The 22,350-nt window shown below is 34.7% G+C and overlaps 5 protein-coding genes across 8 annotated transcripts; 3 read left to right on the forward strand and 2 right to left on the reverse strand.

Annotated features, from left to right (window-relative positions):
- Window positions 1-461: 461 nt before the first annotated feature.
- Window positions 462-6,859, forward strand: LOC105689846 (nitric oxide synthase, salivary gland). The gene is made up of 25 exons (XM_012407178.3): window positions 462-594; window positions 1,170-1,306; window positions 1,441-1,603; window positions 1,679-1,770; window positions 1,932-2,073; window positions 2,165-2,304; window positions 2,393-2,567; window positions 2,685-2,786; window positions 2,868-3,062; window positions 3,156-3,253; window positions 3,335-3,479; window positions 3,561-3,665; window positions 3,747-3,814; window positions 3,887-4,030; window positions 4,127-4,301; window positions 4,410-4,539; window positions 4,616-4,694; window positions 4,771-4,964; window positions 5,035-5,204; window positions 5,314-5,524; window positions 5,599-5,686; window positions 5,751-5,875; window positions 5,956-6,101; window positions 6,184-6,375; window positions 6,437-6,859. Exons 1-25 carry the CDS (start codon window positions 487-489, stop codon window positions 6,542-6,544), a joined length of 3,432 nt encoding a protein of 1,143 aa, XP_012262601.2. The 5' UTR covers window positions 462-486; the 3' UTR covers window positions 6,545-6,859.
- Window positions 6,632-9,526, reverse strand: LOC105689859 (succinate dehydrogenase [ubiquinone] iron-sulfur subunit, mitochondrial-like). Of its 2 annotated transcripts, XM_012407214.3 has the most exons (9): window positions 9,480-9,526; window positions 9,029-9,137; window positions 8,361-8,491; window positions 7,906-8,049; window positions 7,627-7,822; window positions 7,444-7,545; window positions 7,230-7,352; window positions 7,034-7,144; window positions 6,632-6,807 (listed from the first exon to the last, which is right to left on the reverse strand). In XM_012407214.3, the coding sequence occupies exons 1-8, from the start codon at window positions 9,509-9,511 to the stop codon at window positions 7,043-7,045; spliced, it is 939 nt and encodes a 312-aa protein (XP_012262637.2). In that variant the 5' UTR covers window positions 9,512-9,526; the 3' UTR covers window positions 6,632-6,807; window positions 7,034-7,042. The 2 variants fall into 2 exon arrangements, with proteins under 2 accessions (XP_012262637.2, XP_012262627.2); XM_012407204.3 differs by having other exon boundaries at window positions 6,632-7,144.
- LOC105689868 (coenzyme Q-binding protein COQ10 homolog B, mitochondrial) lies at window positions 9,198-10,652 on the forward strand. Of its 2 annotated transcripts, none has more exons than XM_048652823.1 (3): window positions 9,198-9,293; window positions 9,672-9,800; window positions 9,983-10,652. In XM_048652823.1, exons 1-3 carry the CDS (start codon window positions 9,244-9,246, stop codon window positions 10,425-10,427), a joined length of 624 nt encoding a protein of 207 aa, XP_048508780.1. In that variant the 5' UTR covers window positions 9,198-9,243; the 3' UTR covers window positions 10,428-10,652. The 2 variants fall into 2 exon arrangements, with proteins under 2 accessions (XP_048508780.1, XP_012262649.1); XM_012407226.3 differs by having other exon boundaries at window positions 9,227-9,444.
- A 369-nt stretch (window positions 10,653-11,021) lies between these two features.
- On the forward strand, window positions 11,022-12,776 carry LOC105689852 (post-GPI attachment to proteins factor 3). The gene is made up of 7 exons (XM_012407191.3): window positions 11,022-11,161; window positions 11,291-11,433; window positions 11,523-11,675; window positions 11,737-11,861; window positions 11,956-12,089; window positions 12,193-12,397; window positions 12,476-12,776. Exons 1-7 carry the CDS (start codon window positions 11,032-11,034, stop codon window positions 12,540-12,542), a joined length of 957 nt encoding a protein of 318 aa, XP_012262614.1. The 5' UTR covers window positions 11,022-11,031; the 3' UTR covers window positions 12,543-12,776.
- On the reverse strand, window positions 12,767-22,314 carry LOC105690240 (integrin alpha-PS1). 2 transcript variants are annotated; one of them, XM_012407877.3, is made up of 13 exons: window positions 21,942-22,314; window positions 21,390-21,517; window positions 21,254-21,274; window positions 19,765-19,868; window positions 19,526-19,653; window positions 19,068-19,276; window positions 18,776-18,980; window positions 18,143-18,700; window positions 17,838-18,063; window positions 17,528-17,759; window positions 17,039-17,435; window positions 16,722-16,951; window positions 12,767-16,638 (listed from the first exon to the last, which is right to left on the reverse strand). In XM_012407877.3, the coding sequence occupies exons 1-13, from the start codon at window positions 22,109-22,111 to the stop codon at window positions 15,944-15,946; spliced, it is 3,303 nt and encodes a 1,100-aa protein (XP_012263300.2). In that variant the 5' UTR covers window positions 22,112-22,314; the 3' UTR covers window positions 12,767-15,943. The 2 variants fall into 2 exon arrangements, with proteins under 2 accessions (XP_012263300.2, XP_012263310.2); XM_012407887.3 differs by lacking the exon at window positions 21,254-21,274.
- Between the last annotated feature and the right edge of the window lie 36 nt (window positions 22,315-22,350).

Below are 22,350 nucleotides of genomic sequence, written 5' to 3' on the forward strand. Positions count from 1 at the left end.
AATTCTCCTGCACACAACGCAATGATAATCAGTCTACGGAAAAGGGGATTATTCAACGGCCGCTGACGACGTTGCCTGAAAAAGGGAGGAGAAAACAAAAAAAGAAAAATTCATCATTTCCGTAAATTGATAATGGTAGCCCCAGATACGCTGAACTCTTTATGAAGCACCTGGTTTGAAACTCGTGGTAAATCGATGGTACATTGCAGCGCATGTGAGGTACTGTTAAGGATGCTGGGCTGCGTCTTTTGCTCTCCCACTCCGCGCCCTTGTCACCGGGAACTCTTGGTTGCTACCTGCATTGACAAATTACGAATAGAAAAGTGCAGATTAGTATAGTTCGGGACAACTAACATAGAAAAAGACGCGCAAATGTTATCAATGCTAAACGTTTGCAACAGACGATAAAACGGGTCCAGAGAAGAATCACCGCTCAGAAAAAGTGAATAATTGAATAGGCAGAAGGATATTTTTGATAATATCGCGATGAAGGACCATGAAGCAACTCCTCCGTGTCAACGTAAACCGATGAAACTTCGAAATCTCATATATAAAACTGAAGCCTTCGACTCTTTGCATTGTAATAACGCCGAGGTTTGTTCGATTAATAATTTATTTGAATGAATTATTATCATTTTCAATATATATGTAGTTGGAAATTCTCCATTTCGTTATTATGAAAAGAAACTTACAACTGTGATATATGTCGATATGCTCAGTAAATTTCCGAATCAAATAGAAAAGTTAATATTTAACATATTTTCGATCTGACAATCTTCGGAATAAACGAAGAATCGATTTAATAATTTTTTCATATAACTCTGTGACCTCTGTATACAGTATCTATTAATATAATTGTTAAAAAATATTATTTAAGTTGAAAAAATCGCTAAAGAATGATTTAAAATCGATCTTTGGAATCCGTAAACATTTATGACTATAATTTCTGTTTATTCTTAATGTGTTTCTTTTATCTACATTTTTCGTTGCTTACTATTAGTAATTATTGCTAGACACGTTTCGTGTTAACATTATGTAGTGAATTGGTGCGGTGGCACAAACTCTCGGAGGTGTAAAAAATTTCAAAAGTTATCGATTACACAAATGATTTATGTCCTCCATGTTAATAATTTTAATACCTCATACATATTCTTGAATTCATTTTACAGAGAACACATTGCTCAAACCAAGTATGTCTGGGAAGCATAATGGCTCTACCTAATCATAGTACTGAACCACGTTCCAAAGAAGAAATCCTTGTACATGCTAAAGATTTTTTAGATCAATACTTCGCATCTATCAGGAGGTAATGCATAACGATTGAGTTAAACGGCTATTAAAATTCACAGAAAGCGCTATTAAATGTGAATATCGTATACCACGATATGGAGAATTAATTTTGAAATAAATTTTGTTCTTTTGTTCTATCAATTCGTGTAGATTGAACAGTGATGCACACCGATCACGATGGGAAAGTATACAAAGAGAAGTCTCGTGTACTAGCACTTATCAGCTAACAGAAACTGAATTAGTTTACGGAGCAAAATTGGCATGGCGTAACGCTGCACGTTGCATTGGAAGAATTCAATGGTCAAAGCTTCAGGTTCATAAATTTTTCTTTTTTATCTTTTAATACAGTTAAGCAAAATATCAGAAATGTATGAAAATTATTTATCAGGTCTTTGATTGCCGATATGTTACAACAACCAGTGGAATGTTCGAAGCCCTCTGCAATCACATCAAGTACAGCACAAACAAGGGAAATATCAGGTAGATGAAAATTTTTAAGACTGTCGTACTTGGTAATAAGAATTACTCGGTAATTACTTTAGAACCCAAACAGATTGAAATCAATGCGTTTACCAATAAACGATTAATTAACAAAATTAAATTTCGAATATTTGGTATCCAAGTTTAAACTTTGTACATAGGTCAGCAATAACTATATTCCCTCAACGCACCGATGGAAAGCATGACTATAAGGTATGGAATCAGCAGCTAATCAGTTATGCAGGATATAAAAACCCAGATGGTACGATCACAGGCGATCCTGTTAATGTGGAATTCACAGAGGTTTGTTACTCAGACAAAGTAAATACGAACTAATTTTTTATCGACAACCACTCCGAAAATATTTTCAATGTCATGTGCTTAATTTTTTTAGTTATGCATGAAACTGGGTTGGAGAGGTGCTGGAACAAGATTTGACATATTACCAATCGTATTATCAGCTAATGGACACGATCCTGATTACTTCGACATTCCAAGTGAACTTGTATTGGAAGTTCCGATTAGTCATCCAACGTAAGTAACTTTTAGAGGTCAATCGGTACGTTGGTTCAACATTCGATTGCAGATGGTTTCCGAAATAATTTTCTAATAACCCCGACAGATTTGAGTGGTTTGAGAAATTAAATCTCAAATGGTTTGCGGTACCTGCTGTTTCGGGTATGATATTTGATTGCGGTGGATTGGAATTTACAGCGGCACCATTCAATGGCTGGTATATGAGTACTGAAATAGGGTCCAGAGATCTCTGTGATATTCAACGTTACAACATGTTGGAGGTAAATTCTATCACAAATTGTCTATTGAAACATCTCACAGACAAATTTCAGCCAACTAATTGTTAATCACGAACATTATTCTTTTTGGCAAATTAATGGATTTTGGAGTTGATTTAGACTATTGCTAGCCACATGGGGCTGGATACTCGAACGCCTATTTCACTGTGGAAAGATAAAGCCATGATCGAGACAAATGTGGCTGTGCTGCATAGTTTTCAGGTAAATTGGATTAGAACATCATTTGGGGTGTTCGGTGATTTTAAAACTTTTATTTTCAAAAAACTTATTATTAATTTCTAGATGAAGAATGTAACCATCGTTGATCATCACACAGCTTCTGAGTCATTTATGAAACATTATGAAAATGAAATGCGTCTACGTAACGGCTGTCCCGCAGATTGGCTATGGATTGTTCCGCCAATTTCTGGATCTGCTACCCCTGTTTTTCACCAAGAAATGGCACTGTATTACTTGAAACCATCCTACGATTATCAGGTGACCATACGAACGATCAAATTGTGGTCTAACTTCAACTGCTTTCATTACTTGACTTCGGGTTTAATGATATAATGATCCAAAAATTTTTAGGATCCTGCGTGGAAAACACATCAATGGAAGAAGGGACGAGATAAGAAATCGACTTCTAAGAAACCAAGAAGGAAATTTCACTTTAAACAAATAGCTAGGTGTGAATATTATTGATATCAAATATATGATGTTGTTAATATATCGTGGGTTCGAAATGATTCATCGATTGTTTGTTACAGGGCAGTGAAATTTACATCAAAATTATTCGGTCGTGCTTTATCCCGAAGAATCAAAGCAACGGTCTTATTTGCTACTGAAACCAAGACGTCTGAAATGTACGCGGTGAAACTTGGGGAGCTTCTTGGTCACGCATTTCATTCCCAGGTAATGAAATATCTTAAAAATATCCACGTGTTAATATTTCGCCAGATGTTACTCCAAAGAACTTGTCATATGTACTTACAGGTTCACTGTATGGCAGATTACGACATCAGCAACATAGAACATGAGGCATTGTTACTCGTGATTACATCTACTTTTGGAAATGGTGATCCACCGGAAAACGGAGAAGTATTTGTTTCCTTCACAGCATATCGATATAAAATATGTGGGATCCGTGGACTTTCTACATCGATATTATTAATATTTTAGGCATTTGCACAAAACTTATACGCGATGAAAATGAACGAAACCTATTCAAATAACGAGAATAAGATTAGGTAAGCCTATAGCAAACGTTCGGTAGCATGAACTGAGATGGTCCTGTTTGTTACATAGTAGATATGCTTTAGCTTGGCTACCTCCAAGTCCTTCATAAAAGCGAACAGCCAAACTGAATTAGGCAGTTCAAAGAAATTGGATAGGCTGGACTCTTTGCGTGGTTCCGTCACGGAATCTCAAGCCGAGGACACTTTTGGACCTCTTAGCAATGTCAGGTTCGTCACAATATTTTGTGAATCAATATATTCAAAAAATTAAAGTCGGGCACTTTATGGTTTATAGAATAACTTGACGCATCTTGGTTCTCACAGGTTCGCTGTTTTTGCTCTGGGTTCTTCGGCATACCCTAACTTTTGTGCATTCGGACGATACGTGGATAATCTGCTAGGAGAACTTGGTGGTGAACGTTTGCTTCGCCTCGCACAGGGGGATGAAATGTGTGGCCAAGAACAAGCATTCCGGAAGTGGGCAGCTGACACTTTTACGGTATTATTTGAACGATAGAATTAAAACATTTTAAAATTACTGTTGCATTCAAAAAAGTAGAAAACTAAAGGTGGTATCGACCTTCGCAATAAATACCTCACATCTAAGGTTGCCTGTGAAACATTCTGCTTGGACGATGATGAGACATTATTAGAAGTTGCCCTTTCATTGGGTTCAGACGTTTTGTCACCAGCTGCAGTTCGATTTGTCGAAGCAGATCCTCAACCAATTGCTACAGGTTTGCAATAATTTCGTGTTGCAGTACATGAAATGTTTGAGAGGGTCTTTTTGAGGATATAATTTTTTGATTTCAGCTTTGAAGAAGTGCCACTCCAGAAATGTAACATCTTGCAACATGTTACGAAAAACTAACTTAAACGGTAGCAACTCTAGGTAGGCCAAATGTCCGGGCAATTTTGAAAAAAAAATTTCTTAAAAATGCAAGATAATATTCAACTTATATTTCTAGCGGTGTGACATTATTGCTTGAACTTGATGAAATAGCGGGAATGGAATTACAATACAAGCCTGGGGATCACTTGGGCGTTTTTGCATGTAACAGAGCTCAACTTGTGGAGAGTATTCTGAAACGGCTACAAACTAATATAGACCCAGATATACCGATTGAACTGCAGATGCAGAAGCAATCTCACACTCCAAATGGTTAGTTAATAACAAGAGTAATGGTGTACAACTAATATCAATAGTCGAAGATCTTTACATTTTTTTATAGGTATTGTAAAAACGTGGATGCCACATGATCGATATCTGCCAAACTCACTACGAATGCTTCTAACAAGATTTTTGGATATCACTACGCCACCAACTCCAAATTTACTGAGATATTTTGCCTCAATAGCTACTAATCCAGAAGAGCAAGCACAGCTAACCGAGTTAGCTACTGTATGTAAAAAGAATTTCGATCTATAATCATGACGCACAAAAGTGGTTTTAGCATTATTAGTGACACAGAAATCTGAGATACTTATCATGGATGTCTTGTTCACAACAGAATTCAACAGCCTATGAAGATTGGCGGCACTGGAAATTCCCAAATCTTTTAGAAGTACTCGAAGAATTTCCATCCGTGAGACCACTGGCATCACTTTTGATACTCCAATTGACACCTTTGCAGCCAAGATTTTACAGTATCTCATCATCGCCTAACGTTCATCAGGGACAGATACATCTCACAGTCGCTGTTGTTCAGTATAAAACACAAGGTAAAATGGAATATTCAAAGACTGTGGTTGTTTCATAGGAAAACAGTTTCAACTGATTTGAATTATATTCACAGATGGTAGTGGACCAACACATTATGGAGTTTGCTCAAATTATCTCCATGAGTTACCAGATGGCGAATCTTTATACGTTTTTGTACGAAGGTCAGTAAAGAACATTTCCTTCCCTTTGCCACCTGAATAACTGTAATCAAAAATGATTTTTCAGTGCTCCAAATTTCTATATGCCATTGGACAAAAAAGCACCAATGATATTGGTAGGTCCAGGAACTGGAATCGCACCTTTCCGCGGATTTTGGCATCACCGACTCTCGGAAATGAAGCTCGTTAAAGGTATAGCAGACAGTTGGTTCTGTACTTTTATTGGAACCAAAACCACTGTGATTTGGTCTGAATTTAATTTTCAATTACAGATGGAATGGTGGGAAAAATTTGGTTGTTCTTTGGCTGCCGTCAAAGAGATTTGGACTTGTATAGAGAAGAGAAAAATAGTATGCTAAAAGCAGGAGTACTGGATAAAGTATTCCTCGCATTATCACGTGAACCTGGTTTCCAGAAGGTAAGTTTCAAGATTTAATCTCAAATAAAATTTTTACTTGCTGAATGATCTGAAAATATGACTATTGACCTGAATATTGCAGACCTATGTCCAAGATCTCATTCAAGCGGAGGCTTCTCAGATTTTTGGAATGTTGGTACATGAGCAGGGCCATTTTTATGTCTGTGGTGACTGTACAATGGCTGAGGATGTCTACCAGACATTGAAACAAATTATTCAGACACATGGAAAACTGAGTAACAAAGAAGTCGAAGCCTATATGTTGTCTATGAGGGTGAGCATTAGAACAAAAATAAATTAGGCTCGAGATATAACTAACGTTAAAATTATTTTAGGACGAAAATCGATATCACGAAGACATATTTGGTATAACTCTCAGAACCGCGGAGGTTCATAACCGATCCCGAGAGACAGCAAGAATCAGGATGGCATCAGAACCATGAAGAAATTGTTAAGTGATCGATTTTGGCACTATATTCAATCTAGGTATAGGCAAATTTTACGAAAAATATATCATGTCCTCTTCTGCATATCTTACAAGAATGTTATATTTCGAATAATAAATTACAATCTTTGAATCTCACATACAGTTAGATTATTCTAGACTAACTCTTCCTCGTGTCATCAATCTCAAATTTCGTGTCGATATTACAAATTGATATCGATATTTTTACTGTCACCCCGATAGAATTCTTTTCTGTAAATACTAAAACCCCAAAAAAAAAAAACGTAAATTTTTAAATATCTATAATTCATAACTCATACTTGGTAGAGATTCAAAAGTGCATCGGAAGTTTTGTACACACGTATAAATAGCTATACTTACACATTTTATAGTGTAAGTATAAGTAATTTATACATTTATTATTCTATACACAAGAATACAGCGTCAAATAAATATCACTTTGCTTGTGAATTTGACTATTGCCTACCAATAATACTCAGTTGTGTAGCGCAGTCGTGTTCAGACCAGGTTGACCTTTTTCTATGACACCAGCCAACAACTTCTTTATTTCTGCGATTGCTTTCCCAGGATTAAGTCCCTGTTTTCATAATAATTCGAATATGTCATCAAAGGTACGATGAAAATCATCACACCGTTCAAAAACCTTAATTAATAAAACTTACCTTTGGGCAAGTACGGCTACAGTTCATGATCGTATGACAACGATACACGGAAAATGGATCTCTAAGTTTCTCAAGACGTTCTTTTGACAAGTCATCTCTGGAGTCAATGATCCATCTGTAAGCCTGAGAAATTACAAATTTTTTTATGATTACAAATCATTAATTTAAAAAATTGAATAAATATCATTTGAATTTGATATCACAAAGAACAAACCTGCATCAACACAGCAGGTCCCAAATATTTATCTCCATTCCACCAGTAAGACGGACAAGAAGTACTGCAGCAGGCGCATAAAATGCATTCGTACAGACCATCCTTTACAAGCAAGATTTTTGTTTGGAATTGACCAAAAATGAATTTTCAGCTATGATGATATATTTTTGTCATTTGACTCACCAACTTTTTACGATCGTCAACACTCTGCAAGTATTGCTGCGTACCACTTTTTTTAGCGTCTTTACGTTGTAGCCAAGGTTGAATGCTACTGTACTGGGCGTAGAAATGATTCATGTCTGGTACCAAATCTTTCACAACATACATATGGGGCAATGGGTAGATCTTAGTGTTCCGGGTCAAGTTCTTGTCAATTTTGCTATGAAAAGTTTTTCATTTGAGGGTATGAATTCATGACAAATTAATTATGTGAGATTCACATGGGTATTATTTGAATCATACCTAATACAGGCAAGTGTGTTTGTTCCACCAATATTCATTGCACAGGAACCACAAATACCCTCTCTGCACGACCGACGGAAAGTCAAAGTTGGGTCAACTTCATTTTTAATCTTAATCAACGCGTCCAAAACCATAGGGCCGCATCTGATTAGATTTTCAATTTAATAAAATATTTAGATACGTCTATAGAAATATTTAAAAATCATATACGGAACGGAAAATAACTTATGAAGCAATTTGGCAAGATGAAGGTCATGGGGCTACACAATTTTCATTAGGGTTTCAGAGGAAGGGGAGGTCTAGTGGTATGGAGCGCAAAATCTGTAATTAATTCAGAATTCTTAAGATACTTAATCTCTATGATTATTCTTCAATTCTTTATTGTGAAGATTCGTTCTTCTTTAAAAAATGAGAAATCATGGCTGAAAATTAATCAGAAACTTTGATAAACTCACGAGTTCAGGTCAACTTTATAATCTTGCATCTGCGGCTTCTCGTCAGGCTTGTCCGGATTCCAGCGATAAATGGTAAAGGTTTTCAATCTGGCTTCAGCGTTCTGGGCTGCAGATGCATGCAACCCACGAACCTATAAAATTCAATCTAAATCATCACTACTGACAAAAAATGCAGTGGTTGAATAGCAAAATCACTTTAAGAAAAATTAAGCACTTCCATAAGCAATTAGTTGTATTGACAGCTAGCGATCTACGTCCAATTATTTTCGCAACTGAGCAGTTATACTGAAATTATAATTCAAAACGTCATTTGCTATGTATAAATATTTCATCGCTGCCAAAATGTAGTGCATGAATGTTGTCATTGGTTATGAAGCCAAGACACAGTAAGGGAATTATTTCAAAACTTTTCATTTATAGAGAACAATCAAATTGAGATACTGTATCAATTCTAAAATGCTGGTTGAATATTTCAACGATTTTAGGAAAATTAGCGAAGAACTGTGCAATATTGTATCAGACAAACAATATATGGGCGGGCATCTGTTATGTCATGTCAGACTAAATGAAACAATTTGAGATATAAAATTTTACGAGTTGGTAGTTGAAAATTATTATGATCCACTATGTTACGATAGGAAATAGAACGCATTTTGAATTGCACATACCTGCCGAATGACATTTCTGCAGCTTGTCGGAAAAATCTTAGCCATCTTTTCGTCTGACTCGGACCAACTCGACTGATATGAACGTTGTATGAACACCACGATTACGTAACTGCAACGATATGAGCGCCAACGATAGCAGACGATAGTTTCGAAACATCGATCCTTGCAATTTGTTGGAATGTTCAAAGCGATTTTGTCGAAAGTTCTGTTGTCACATGCATTATTGTGTACATGTGCAAAAGTTGTTGTTCGCTCGTGACAAACAGTTAAAAATAATTTACGATTCTATTTTATTATTAGCAACATTGACTAACGAATGCCTATTTCATTGTTGTCGTTTGTTGCCCACTAGATTTGAATCAGCCTAGTCATGAATTTCAAGCTACTTTAAAAACATTTAATATCACAATGTACAGGTAATTTTTTCACCTCACATTTGTATGGTCGTTACCTGTTGATTTCTTCGTTGTTAAACAGTAACATTGTACGTGTTGTTTCTATTAAAAAATATACATATGAGATACTAATAGTCGTCCGAGGTTTTTACATATAGGCTAGGAATATAATTTGATTTGTCCACTCCCTTGTGATTTTAAAAGCCAAGCTTTTACAAGATAACTTTTTAAATTTTTATCATTGCCAGGTCAATGTTGTTACTTGAAAGTTGTACGTTACAACTTGGAGAGAACTACAAGAATGCCAACTTCAAACGACTGTATATGACGATCAATAAAAATAAATGCAAGGAGTACGAAGGCCGAAAGTTAATAGGGTAAACAGGAAATTACATGTTCAATTTTTTTTAAGCAGTTATTTTGTACTAGATATTGGTTTCTCTAGAACACATATTTCTCTTACTTGATTTACAGGTAAGGTGAAGGAAAATTTCTCTTGGCATTACGAATCTGATGAGATAGTGACACTAAGTCAAATTGTTATTAATCATTCAAACAGGTTCTCAATGGAGCAAATGTATGACGTAGTAGCAGATGTAGCAAAGTATAAGGAATTCATACCATTCTGCAAAAAATCTGACATACTCACAAAGCGTGATGGATTTCTGAAGGCGAGCTTGAGTATTGGATTTCCACCTATCAATGAGAGTTATACTTCAAATGTCACAATGATATCGCCACGTCTTGTGAAGGCAGAATGTGTTGATGGAAGACTTTTTAACCACTTGAACACATTATGGGTTTTCAGTCCTGGACTAAAAAACAACGCACAAACTTGCTTGATAGACTTCTCACTTTCTTTTGAATTCAAATCTGTTATTCACTCTCAGCTATCCAATTTCTTTTTCAACGAAATTGTAAGGCAGATGGAAAATGCTTTCATCCAGGAAGCTGAGAAACGCTATGGACGACCGTGTATCAAACCTGTTCGATTAGAAAAATGATTAGATATATCACAGAAACGTTTCTTCTGTGTACTTGCATCCTCTAGCTAAGGTCAATGCCAAAACGATCGATTTCAAAACTAGTCTTCCAAATAATCTGGTATTGAAATTTAGGAACCGATAACTATACATATAACTATACTTTGCATGTTGTATGTACGTACATTACATTCTGTAGAAAAGTACCATGTAAATATGTTGAAGAATAAAGTATTTATTTATTAATTTGATGTCTTTAACCTACGCTTTCTGAGTGTATTTTCGATTCTTTTGAAGTTTAACTTACTCAAGTCCTGATCCGAATCATTAATTGGTTTAAATTTTAATTTCTGCGTTTACATCCATGGCTAAGCACAACAGGTTGATTACAAGTCAAACACCAAAGCTAACCTCAAGTGAACTGTCACACCCGGTGGTTGGAGCTTGTCTGTTTTAACGCCAACTTTTACGACAATAATGGAGTTTCAATATTCAAAATAACGTTAATATTTTGTCCACTTAATTTACCGTGGAGACCTTTCGATGCTTATTTATAAAATATAGTCAATTCTCTTGGAATTTATGCCCGAATTGCACCCTTTCAAGTTGATTTTGTTCTACTAAAATGTCATACTTCATTTCTTGCCTTTTAATAGTCTTAGCATTCATTTTTGGAGCTACATGTTCAAATGGAGACAGAGCACAATTCTACAAGGAGTGTCTTCAACGCTGCAATATAAGGAATTGTACAGCAGGTAATCCCATCGAGAACAGTCCAGTTCCTGCTTCAATTGTTGTATCAAAATCACTAGTTACGATATACATGCCTTATTGAAATAAAACCAGTCTATTCAACTCATTGTGAAATTTTTCTGTCCCTACAGATTTGGAGTATAAAATAAGTCCTCCCATAGAATTGAAATTATTGTCATGGACATGCGACGATGATTGTCGTTATAATTGTATGTGGAAAACTGTTGAGTATTTCACATCTCATGGCTCGAGAGTTCCTCAATTTCATGGAAAGGTATAATATAGTACCTATGATATTTTAAATCCATGTTGAGTTAATAGCGATAACTTAAATCATTGATCAATCTACCTGTTGCTTTTTAGTGGCCCTTTGTGAGGATGCTGGGTCTGCAGGAACCTGCATCAGTGTTTTTTTCCGTACTTAATTTCCTAGCTCATTTCATGATGTATAAACGATTCAGGAAAGAAGTTCGACCATCAAATCCCATGTACTCGGCATGGACGTATTTCAGTGTGGTCAGTTTCCTTTTTATATTCATTTCTCAAACTGTAAATAAGAACTCCTTAATCCTTTCAGGTGTGTATGAACGGATGGATGTGGTCCACAGTGTTTCATGCCCGAGATAAAGCATTTACTGAAATGATGGATTACTGTTGTGCATTCACGATGGTTCTCACTTTGTTATATTGCATGCTTCTGAGGTACCATTTTATAACCATATATTATCTCCAAAATTCGTGGTCAATCATTCGTAATTTTAATTTTTTCAATACGTTACTTAAACACCTGTTGCAGAATAGCGTTTAAATGTTACAAGGTGATGGCTTTTTTGACCGGAGTGTACATGATAATACTTTACACACACCTGTCGCATTTATGGTCTGGAAATATTAATTACGGATACAATATGCAGTTCAACATAGCCCTAGGTAATTTTGATCTTTTAATGTCGCTAGTAATCACTCTGAAATATCAAGTAGGTAAACACATGAATAATCTAAGCTACAACTTTTCTTTTCTATTTTTCTATAGGATTCCTATCATTTGCCATTTCGATGATCTGGTGGTATCGCAATCGGAGAATACTAGCACATGTGACATTTGTTGGCTGGTTCAATGTGCTAACTGTCTTTGTTACGCTACTAGAAATCGCTGATTTTCCACCGATTTTTTGGACATTTGATGCCCACGCTCTGTGGCATGCGTCAACTGCACCACTGGCCATAATCTTATATCGGTAATTTCCATTAATTATTTCTTATATCTTTTTGGCCTACGAATTATTACTTGATCCTTTATTTGACATCTTTTTTAGATTCATTATTGAAGACTGCAAGTATTTACAGAGGGTTTACGAAAAGAGTCCATTAGATGCTGAATAAATTAAATCTTTGAATATGCTTATCAGTGTATTCAAACAAAAAATTTTACACAAATCATCAATCGTTCTTTAGAATCCCCCATCCATTATGTAATTATTACGTTAGGACTGAGACTCAAACATCAGGATGCAACAACTTAGCAGTTCTCGAAGTGACGATTACTAGTAATACGTTATTCTCATGGTTTGAGATGAATATGATCCATTAATAATAAAACGTAATCATATATTTCAATTAAGATTTTTTATTGAATTTTATATCCGTACTTAGACGTATTAAATTGCAGCACCATATGGTCATTTATAATCCGTAGGTTACATAAAATTAAGTACAAAATTATAATATTTGTAACAAGATGTTGAAAGCTTTGCACGGTAATGCGTTTCACATTAACTGAAATGAAAATTAAAAAATTTCATCTGCTGCTCTATTTTGATGTGACTAAATATTGAATTTAGTATACCGGTAAAATTTGAGTCAGTTAGAAGTTATCTGTGCTTGTTTCGATTAGATTTGAGTACAAATAAATGGCTAGTCAACAATCTAATTAAAGCTCAAAATTTCAGACAATTTCTTAAGTTCAGAGATGCTTACGAAATTTTGCTATATTCTCAAGAAAATTTTTGGCCCCGAGTCAAAACATTGGAGTATACCAATTCTTTGTTTCTAGAAAAAAATTGATAAAGGAAGTGCCTAGATGAGAAACGTGACACTATAAATATTAGGGTGTTCTGACCCAGTCAATAGCATTCCAGAAGTATATGCAAAAAATTAATTTTCATAAACATTCAATTAAACTTGTACTTGATAACACGCTAAAGATGATATAATCTAAATATTTTTTTAATGTAAGCAGTATCATTATATTGGTTATTTTAACTTATTCTCAAACTTCGAAATCATAGCATCAATGTAACATAGGAATTGAATATCCCGTGTTTAAATACAAATGCCGATTATCATTAGCAATAAAGCTTGGCTGAGTCGATTAGTGCAAGTATTGAGCAGGACGTATAATCCATTTATTCGTCGAAGCAGCCAAGATTCAGTTATGCGAGCCATGCGACTAACGTACTTCAATGAATTAAAATATGTACATGTGCGATCGTTTACAAGGTTTTTATGCAAATAGACAGTCAGCTCAACCGGTCTTTATTCTCATATAGATACTACAACAAATCTATTCTCTCTATGCACTGAAATTATTTGCAGGTATAAATTTCATAGAAATGTGAAAAAAAATTAGTTGGAAGACTCGTTAAAAATTAGTACTACACGAGATTAGTTACGAGTCATAAGTTCGTGAGAATTTCCAATTATTCAATCGTGTTCAATTTTACAAGCGATTACTGATTTTCTGCTTCTAATAGATTGTGCGTTATAAATTACACAAGTGACTAAATTTGTGCCGAATATACCCTGTATAAATGCAATCGTAAAGTATCAAATATAAATCGTTATCAGAGACTGACATTACAAATGTTTATATCTAGTTGGTGAAGTAGTTTTCATATTTATTTACTTCAAGGAATGTAATATTTTATTCCAGAAGTAGTAAATAATATTATATGGCAGTGATATGTATAATATGGTAGTGATTTTACAAGTATCATTATCATAATAATTATTGTTATTATTATTCTTATGTTTTGTATTTACTCAAACTTGAATTGAAGAAATAATGGGAAATACACCAAACGTAAACTATCAAAACCCACGTTTGTTTCCAAAAATTTCTCCAAGGTATTATGATTTATAGTTGCTGCCATTGATGAAATTTTATTTAAAGAAAGCGATCATTGATCTGCATTTACTGTGATTATTATTATTAATTTTCGAATACTGAAAGTAGTCCAGTTCTTATCGATCAAGAACTAGAGATGCAATCAATACAAGATCATACAAATATCGCTATCGAAGCTGCAATGTTAGAAATATTAAATAATTAGGCATAAACGCACTTATTTCTACGTAATAATTAAGTAAAATTATACGAAATGATAAGTAAATGTGGGTATGTTATTAACATAAAAAATTGTAAAATAAAACAAGAATCATTCGTAAAATTTTGTGCTTTATATCATAACGGCCGTTTTTTTTTTTTCTTTCTTTTTTCCCCTTATAGAACGTTTTGCACTTTCGAGAGAAAGTAGTCATCGTAATAAAGAACAACTGATGCTCGAGAGCGCAGTTGATCTGTAAGTGCGAATAGTAAATAAATATTAATTTACTTTATCTCACAGTACGTAACGTGGGTCTTTGTACCGATAAAAGATGAAATATGATCATCATAACATAACCATCCCCAAGACCCTTTGCTAGAGATCTTGTACGATGTTTTCTTTTCTTTTTTTTATGACTACAAGGATTAGTAAAAATTTACAATAAATTTCCAAAGAATAATAAAATTTAACTGCAATTCTTTACATTTTACTTATATTTGTGGCCAAGGCTTCCTCAGCTAAAGCAAAATATTCGATTACGTGATAAAAAACATCGCATCAGTCTTACCACAGTTATAACTAATTTAAGGTTGACGTTATTGATTTTTTAGTTATTCCATGTTATGACTTAAATATTCAAACTTTGATTTTTTTCCTTTTTTAATGCAATTATTCGTTCTTGTTATTATCTAAACTTTGTTGTTCCAATCAACGGAAAACTTTGACAAACTAGTCAGAAGTAAAAGAAAAAAATGATATAGTTGAGATAAATAGGAATTTAACATGAAATGGATAAAATTGAAGGCACTTTATAGTCTTATTTGTATTATAAAATATACGAAAATATCGATTGTTGCAAAAAAGTATTTTATAATCTTTTCGAATTTTATCAAGTGGCCTCTAATATTTACATAAATTCATTTATCCTAAATAAAAAGTTCAGTCAAAAATAGAAAAATAAATACATTATTTATGGCATTAGTATAAAAGCGATAAAAGATTTTAAAAAAGAAAAAAAAAAAGTTAACTACAGTTACTTCGTACACCATTCAGTTCAGCTGCTGTATCGTATCAATAATCGAAATCAAACGGTCTTTCAATCACTTTTATGAAGTAAAATGTAAAGAAGTAGTATTACGATTGCATAATCAAATGCAGAATTTGAAAGCTTATTAATATTTGTAGATATAAATATAATATTGGAAAATATTTTCCATAAAGATATTAGTTCTATTCAGAAATAATCGAACCAAAATCATTATCACAATTGAGATAATAACAATTGGCCTTTAGGTAATTTTTTTTTCTTAAACTTTCAACAATTAAACTATAACATATCAATAATATGCAATTACCAGAATTCATTCATCGCGCTTTATCTCTGAATAATTAGCTAATAGCTAAAGGCAAATACTAGAAGCGTTCAGTATCTTTTCAATAAAAAATAATGTAAGTACCTCAGTGCTTGAACAGTGCTTCATTTTCCGGGTTGTCGTCCCTATGCTTCTCAAGATTACCAGATAGGGTTGGGTCTGGTCTACGTCTTTTGAAAAATCCAAGTTTCCAAAGCACTAACGTCAACAAAATGAGGAGCAACAAACCTGCAACTATAGCTACAATAATTATCCATATTGGGACAGGCTCGGAATCCTGCTGATCCAGTAGATCTGGGTACGCTATGGTTTCTGCGATTCCTTGATCGTCCTTGAGATTTTCTTGTTGTATCACAACCTGAGGCGGAATTATTATTTTCGCATTTGATCCAATCTTCACCATATCCACTCTCGGATAATCTTCTACTAACGTTGAATTCCACAGCCTAGCTTTCAGAGTTATGACTGCCTCTTGTTTACGTTGAAGATTGTAAATGATACACGTAATATCAAAACACTTTGCTGTCGACGCTTCACAATTCATAGAAACAACCTGATGTCTATGACCATCTTTATCAATGGTGGTCTTAGTATTCACTACTTTTTCAGTATCTCGTCTATCTCGGATACTATTTGTGTGATTTGGATAATTTTTCATATTCGGGACAGCGGTAGACGTAGGAAAGAGAGTTTCCATATCATCGAGACCAAAACTACCTTGTAATTTTAATGGATTCACACTGTGTCCTGGTGGTAATGAACATTCTCCGCCTCCCAATGCTGGAAAATCGATCAAATAACTCTACTAACACCTGACATACTTGACACGATACTTTGTCATCATAATGAAAATTAAATATTACCTTGTACGGTTGGCAATTCTTCCAGATAAAGTAACCACTTTCCGTGAGGCTTGTCATTTGCGACTTCGTAGGGCCATGATATACGAACTTCGACACTACTGACTTTCCAAGGTCCTTCGTTAAACACTTCATAGACATGTGACACTCTAGGTCCGACTTCATTCAGATGTTTTATAGCAGATTCACCGACTACGGGTCCACCATAGAAGGCCCATTGCGTTTTTGCGCTTCTGTCAAGTGAGTGAATAAGTGATAAATATCACGTAGCGTTTTAAGATAAGAGGATGCTTGAGATTCGAACGATTTTGGTGACTTACCCTGTGATAGATAATTCAGCCCTCTTGAGAACGGTGGCTCGAAGGGTAATAGGTTCCTTCTCACTTACTTCTTTCGACGTAGAATTAGCAAAAATTACAAATCCGAGTTGCGACTCATTGTCCTCCAACCCTTTGGGGTCGAATCTGATTTGGATATTTACCGACTTATTCATTTTGAACGGGTTGCCAATTGAGCAACTCACTAAGGTAGTATTATGTAAATTACAGATCCCCGAATCGTTACTTTTACTAGCAATATAATTTAAGTTTGCAGAATGTTTTATGAAAAGTTGAGCTTCATAGGCGGATTCTCCGATATTTGTAACATTTACTTCTACCACAACTTCCTCTTTTTCTCCAAGTAACAGTTCGTAGAAATTCGGCTTTATGATTGATGCTGAAAGAAACACATATCAGCTGATTCAGTAACAATATTATGAGATGCGTAAAAATTCCAATTTTCTAGGCATTAGGTTTCAATCAATTCACCTGATAGATTTAATTTCGCACTCAGTTGAAGGTTACTTTCACAAATATCATTTGGCCCACATTCCTTCTGGAAAGTAGCTTCAAAGATTCGGGCAGCTTCTTGTTGATTTAGAATAGGAAAATTTCTTATTTCCGGTAACGGAGCCCCCTCAGCAGGCATAACTGGCTGTTCTTGAATTAGCGTATAATTAAATCGGAATTTGATGGGAGATTGAATATCTCTCGTGTTTTCCTGAAAACATAATAAACATTGACAAATAATTTTCATCTCAGATTATTAAGTACATCGAATGAGTTTTTTAAGCCGTACCTTTAAGTAAACGGTATCTACTTGGCAATGCTCCAATTTCGATGGATCAAGAGTTACAGTGCGACTAATAAAATTTGGACGCACACTGTCGTTTTTAAACCAAACTCTAGAAAACTTTCTTACACCTGAGTAAGTTTCAGCTTCAATGGAATACTTCAGTTTAAGATTCTGCATATCTTCATCCCTCACCAAAGACGCAGTTTTGCAGCAAGCTTCAAATGAGAAGCTTGAGAAAAAATTATATTAAAAGATTACATCAAGGTGTTAATGATGGAAAACAAAACAAGTATAATTTGTTCACATACCATGTATAATTAGAGCTAGGATCAGTTGGGCAGCCAACTTTGTTTGGGTCTATAGGAGCGATCTTCTCCTGATATGTCATATTTTTGTTAAGGTACCTAATATAGGTTGTAATATCAATGATTTTCCTTGCCCGAAGAAGAACTACTGCATCATTGTCATAAGCTCCAACTAGGAGATCTGGATATCCGTTTTGATCCATGTCTATGCCACCACTCAAAGAGTATCCAAACGTACTAAGTGAAGTTGGCATTTGATGAGAATGAATCACTTGAGACGGTGAAGTTATTATACCATCCTTTGATCCAAGATAGATATAAACCGCTCCTTTTCCTTCGTAAGGCGCGCCAATTGCAATATCTTCGTAACCGTCTTTATTTAAATCTCCCAAATTTGTCAAAGAAAACCCAAATCTTGACTCTTCGTGACCAATTAATTTAACAGGTTTATTGCATTTTGGATTTTCCTTTGGATTTTTACAAAGCAGTGTGTAAATGTACACCGCTCCGCCCTCGGCTTTTTTGAAATAAAATGGCGCAGCCACTATGAGATCTCCGATCCTAGACGACGAAAAAAATGGATAATTAATACACTAATACATTGCCTCAAAATGATACTTTTAAATATTCAATTACTTGTCTCCATTAACATCAGCAGACATTATCTCGTAACCATAACTCGAAGCAAACTGTTCTCCATCCAAAATTAAATCCACATTCATTTCAGCCTGCTTGTCGAGTTTGGACAAAAGAACGACTTGACCTGTTCCATTTGACCGTGGTGCACCAGCGGCATAGGATATAGCATCTCCGAAAAATTTGCCTACAGCTACTGACATACCTGTACGTAAAAATAAAGTAATTTATTAAAATTAACAATGCTCGACACCGTTAGGATATATAATAGATTAAAAAAAATCGAGCTTGCCTAAATAGCTGTATTTATCAACGGGAGAGGCGTCTTGCATTGGAGCATAGTAAATGGTGTGGTCTCGCTCGAGAAAATCCTCGGAAACAGCGAAAAGGAATAAATTTCCTTTCCAAGTATGTGGGCCTGGGGTACCTATTAGCACACGGTCTTCGGAAGTCAGCAGTCCGCTGGTGCCGGCCTGGCAATAACCAAACTGTTCGTGGGCTCTAGCGATAACAATGAAATATCAATTATTAAGAAAATACCTTATTTGGATAACCAGTGGAGTGGCGCATAAGAAAAAAGCAGAAGCAATGAAAAAAAATATTAAAGGATTAAAATTTACTTGACTGAAAGCCAATTTTTTATGAAGTTTAAGTGAATAATTAAGAGATGCAGATAGTTATATTTTGAATGCATAACACTGATCAGAGCTGTCATTGTTTGAAAATAGCATAAATGGAAAAAATTCTAACTTGTTTGTTGGTCTCCCTGAACAAGGCTTCTTAACTTCTTCATATTTTAAGTTCTGAGACAAAATGTAGCAGAGACCTTGACCCCAACGAGAATCTGGCGTTTTAACGATGTAACGATGAGCACAAACCTAAGTAGTCAAGCATGTATGGATATGATGGTTTTTAATGCATCCAGTGATTAGAAATTTATTGTTAATGAAATTTGGATTCCAGGATATTTTAATTAGAGTGATTCTTACCATTACTTTACCACCAACACCTTGGCTTCGAACAGTTACTCCCAGCCATTGATTGTCTTTTATTTCGTCATTGCTCGGTTTCACCAATTCTTCGGATTCAATAACTGTAAAGAATGAATTTTTGATAAAATCCAGTAACCTGAGTTATCAGATAAAGCCATCATAATGCAATTCCATCAGTCCAGTGCGCTCAAACAGTGCTAGCTTTGAATTCACGCCAGTAGCTTGGAAGTAAAAAGTTTATACAAATATATCGAGGCAATTGAGATAAAATTTATTCGCTTAGTCCAACGTGGTAAAAATCTACAGAATAATACTTGCTATCATAGAGCCATGAAACTGCTCGGAAATCTTAATACCAAACGTCATTTATGCTGTAATTACATGATAAGAAACTTGAATTACAGACTCAAAACAAGCACACAATGGAAAAGTACACCGAGGCTAAAATCTAATCTGTGAAGTAGAGATCTATGTTTTGGACTAAACGTAATGTAAAAGGTGTGTCTCTGCATAAAGTCTTTTCCACATAACACCAGGTAGGATTATTACGTGAAATGAATTGATGAATTATGACGGTGAAAGAAATTTATCATAAATTGTCAGTGTTAATAAAAAGAGCACAAAGAAGAAGACAGAATCAACATATCTTGAAATTCAGGCATGTTTAATATTTGCATGCGAGAAAAATGTCTTGCATGTTAATTATTTTTTTATGCAACTTGCTTATTATCAAATGTTTAGCCCAGTAGTAATACATGATTTACATGCGTAATAATTAAGTTGTTAGTCGATACCAGCTGTAAAAAGCTTTTGCTGCAAATGTGAGTAATCAATGAACCAGTCAGAAGCATTTCAATTTGCAAAGACAATTTGTTGGTTTATGATAAACGCCCGAGAATTCAAGGATGTACATATGAATCGAAAAAAGGTCGACCAATGACGTCATTTGTATGAGAAATGTTACATCGAATTGTTAGGGATTAATAATATTCTACAATTAGGAGAGAACTCATTTTAACATCAAATTCAGCACTACAATTTTTACAAGTTATTCTTGTCATTAGTTTCTATTGAGGCAATGTAAATTCTAACTACTTTTAATGGTGGATATGGGAAAATTAAAAAAAAAAAATTTATAATAGCTAAATATTTTCGGTCTTGTCCCAGTCGCAAATGACGAAAAATCAAAAGATGTTCTTTGGTAATCCAATTGATCAAGTTGGAGGAATCGAGATTTTTTGATTCATGTAAAGTAACTGAAGTGTATAAATTCTTTGGAAAACCTTATTTGTCATTGCGCTCTCAAATTCTTGATCGTGCTGAATATTAGTGAAATAATGCCATCGTGCGAATAAAAAAAATCGAATTAAAAAATATAAAAAAAAAAAGAACGAGTGCCCTGCAAACGTACATCAGAAAAACTTCATTGACAATCAAATATTCCTTTTTAATCTCATTTCCCTAAAACTCCTCTTGAAAGACTTACTTGAATTACTTGGTATTTCAGCTGCCGCCGGGATGACCAAAACATAATTGTAACATAAGTTATTTACAAACAATATGAAATGGTAAGATACACAGATCATAGTGGATTTCAATAATGATAAAAAATGTTCAATTACCATGTCTTCCATCAGTAACAACTTGGATGCAGTCATTATTATACGTTGTTAAAGGACATTGCCATAACGCACCAGACTTATTGGTTCCTGGTTGCAAGTTTTGATCCAATGGTGCACCGATCAACATCCTAAAAAATATACTGTAGATTAAAACAAACTTTATTCAATAATAGGGACGCAATTGTTCGATAAATCAACATTTCATATTAGTGATGTTCTGCTGTTGGAATCAATAACGACAATGGTAGTATTTTATTGGATATTCAATTGTTCACATTCTGAAGATGAATGGAATGTGAGGTGTGGTATAATTATTGTTGAGTAATATCAAGTGTGTTGTTGGTAGCAATTAAAGGATATATTTATGTAGCTAGCACATGTCAGAACCATTGATAGACACATTCTACTTTGGCTCATAGAATAATGGATCAAATTTGTAAATATGATATCGAGCGGGCCAACAACACCGTTACATATGAAAAAAGGTTCCTGATATGCTGTATGAAATGAAAGAACGTGGCTTTTAGAATACAATGAACAATGAAAACTCACCAACTTGTGGATTTATTATCATCAGCTATTTCTTGATGTTCAGCAACGGAGTAACCAAAATATGAACCTGGTGAGCCCCTTTTGATAACAGGTATCCGGGCTTCCAAATTGAAGGAAAATACACCGTATATTATGGAAAAAATTATTAACAGCATCATGAGTCTCTGCATCTTGAATGATAGGGTACTAACTAAGTACCCATAAGACCGACAAAAAGACTTAAATTCCAAGTAGTATGATCTGTTCAATTCTACCACAAAAACCACAATATTATCGTAGTCGTATCCCTAATTAGGCTTATTCGAATGTGGATGAGGCCAATCACAATATCCTCATGAGTCCACACACCCAGCAGCCACAAGCCGTGATGAATGAGATGAGTACAATAGAATTGATAAGAGCAGCTTAA

Source organism: Athalia rosae, chromosome 3 (genome assembly GCF_917208135.1).
Source record: "Athalia rosae chromosome 3, iyAthRosa1.1, whole genome shotgun sequence".
In the NCBI taxonomy this organism is placed as follows: Eukaryota; Metazoa; Arthropoda; class Insecta; order Hymenoptera; family Athaliidae; genus Athalia; species Athalia rosae.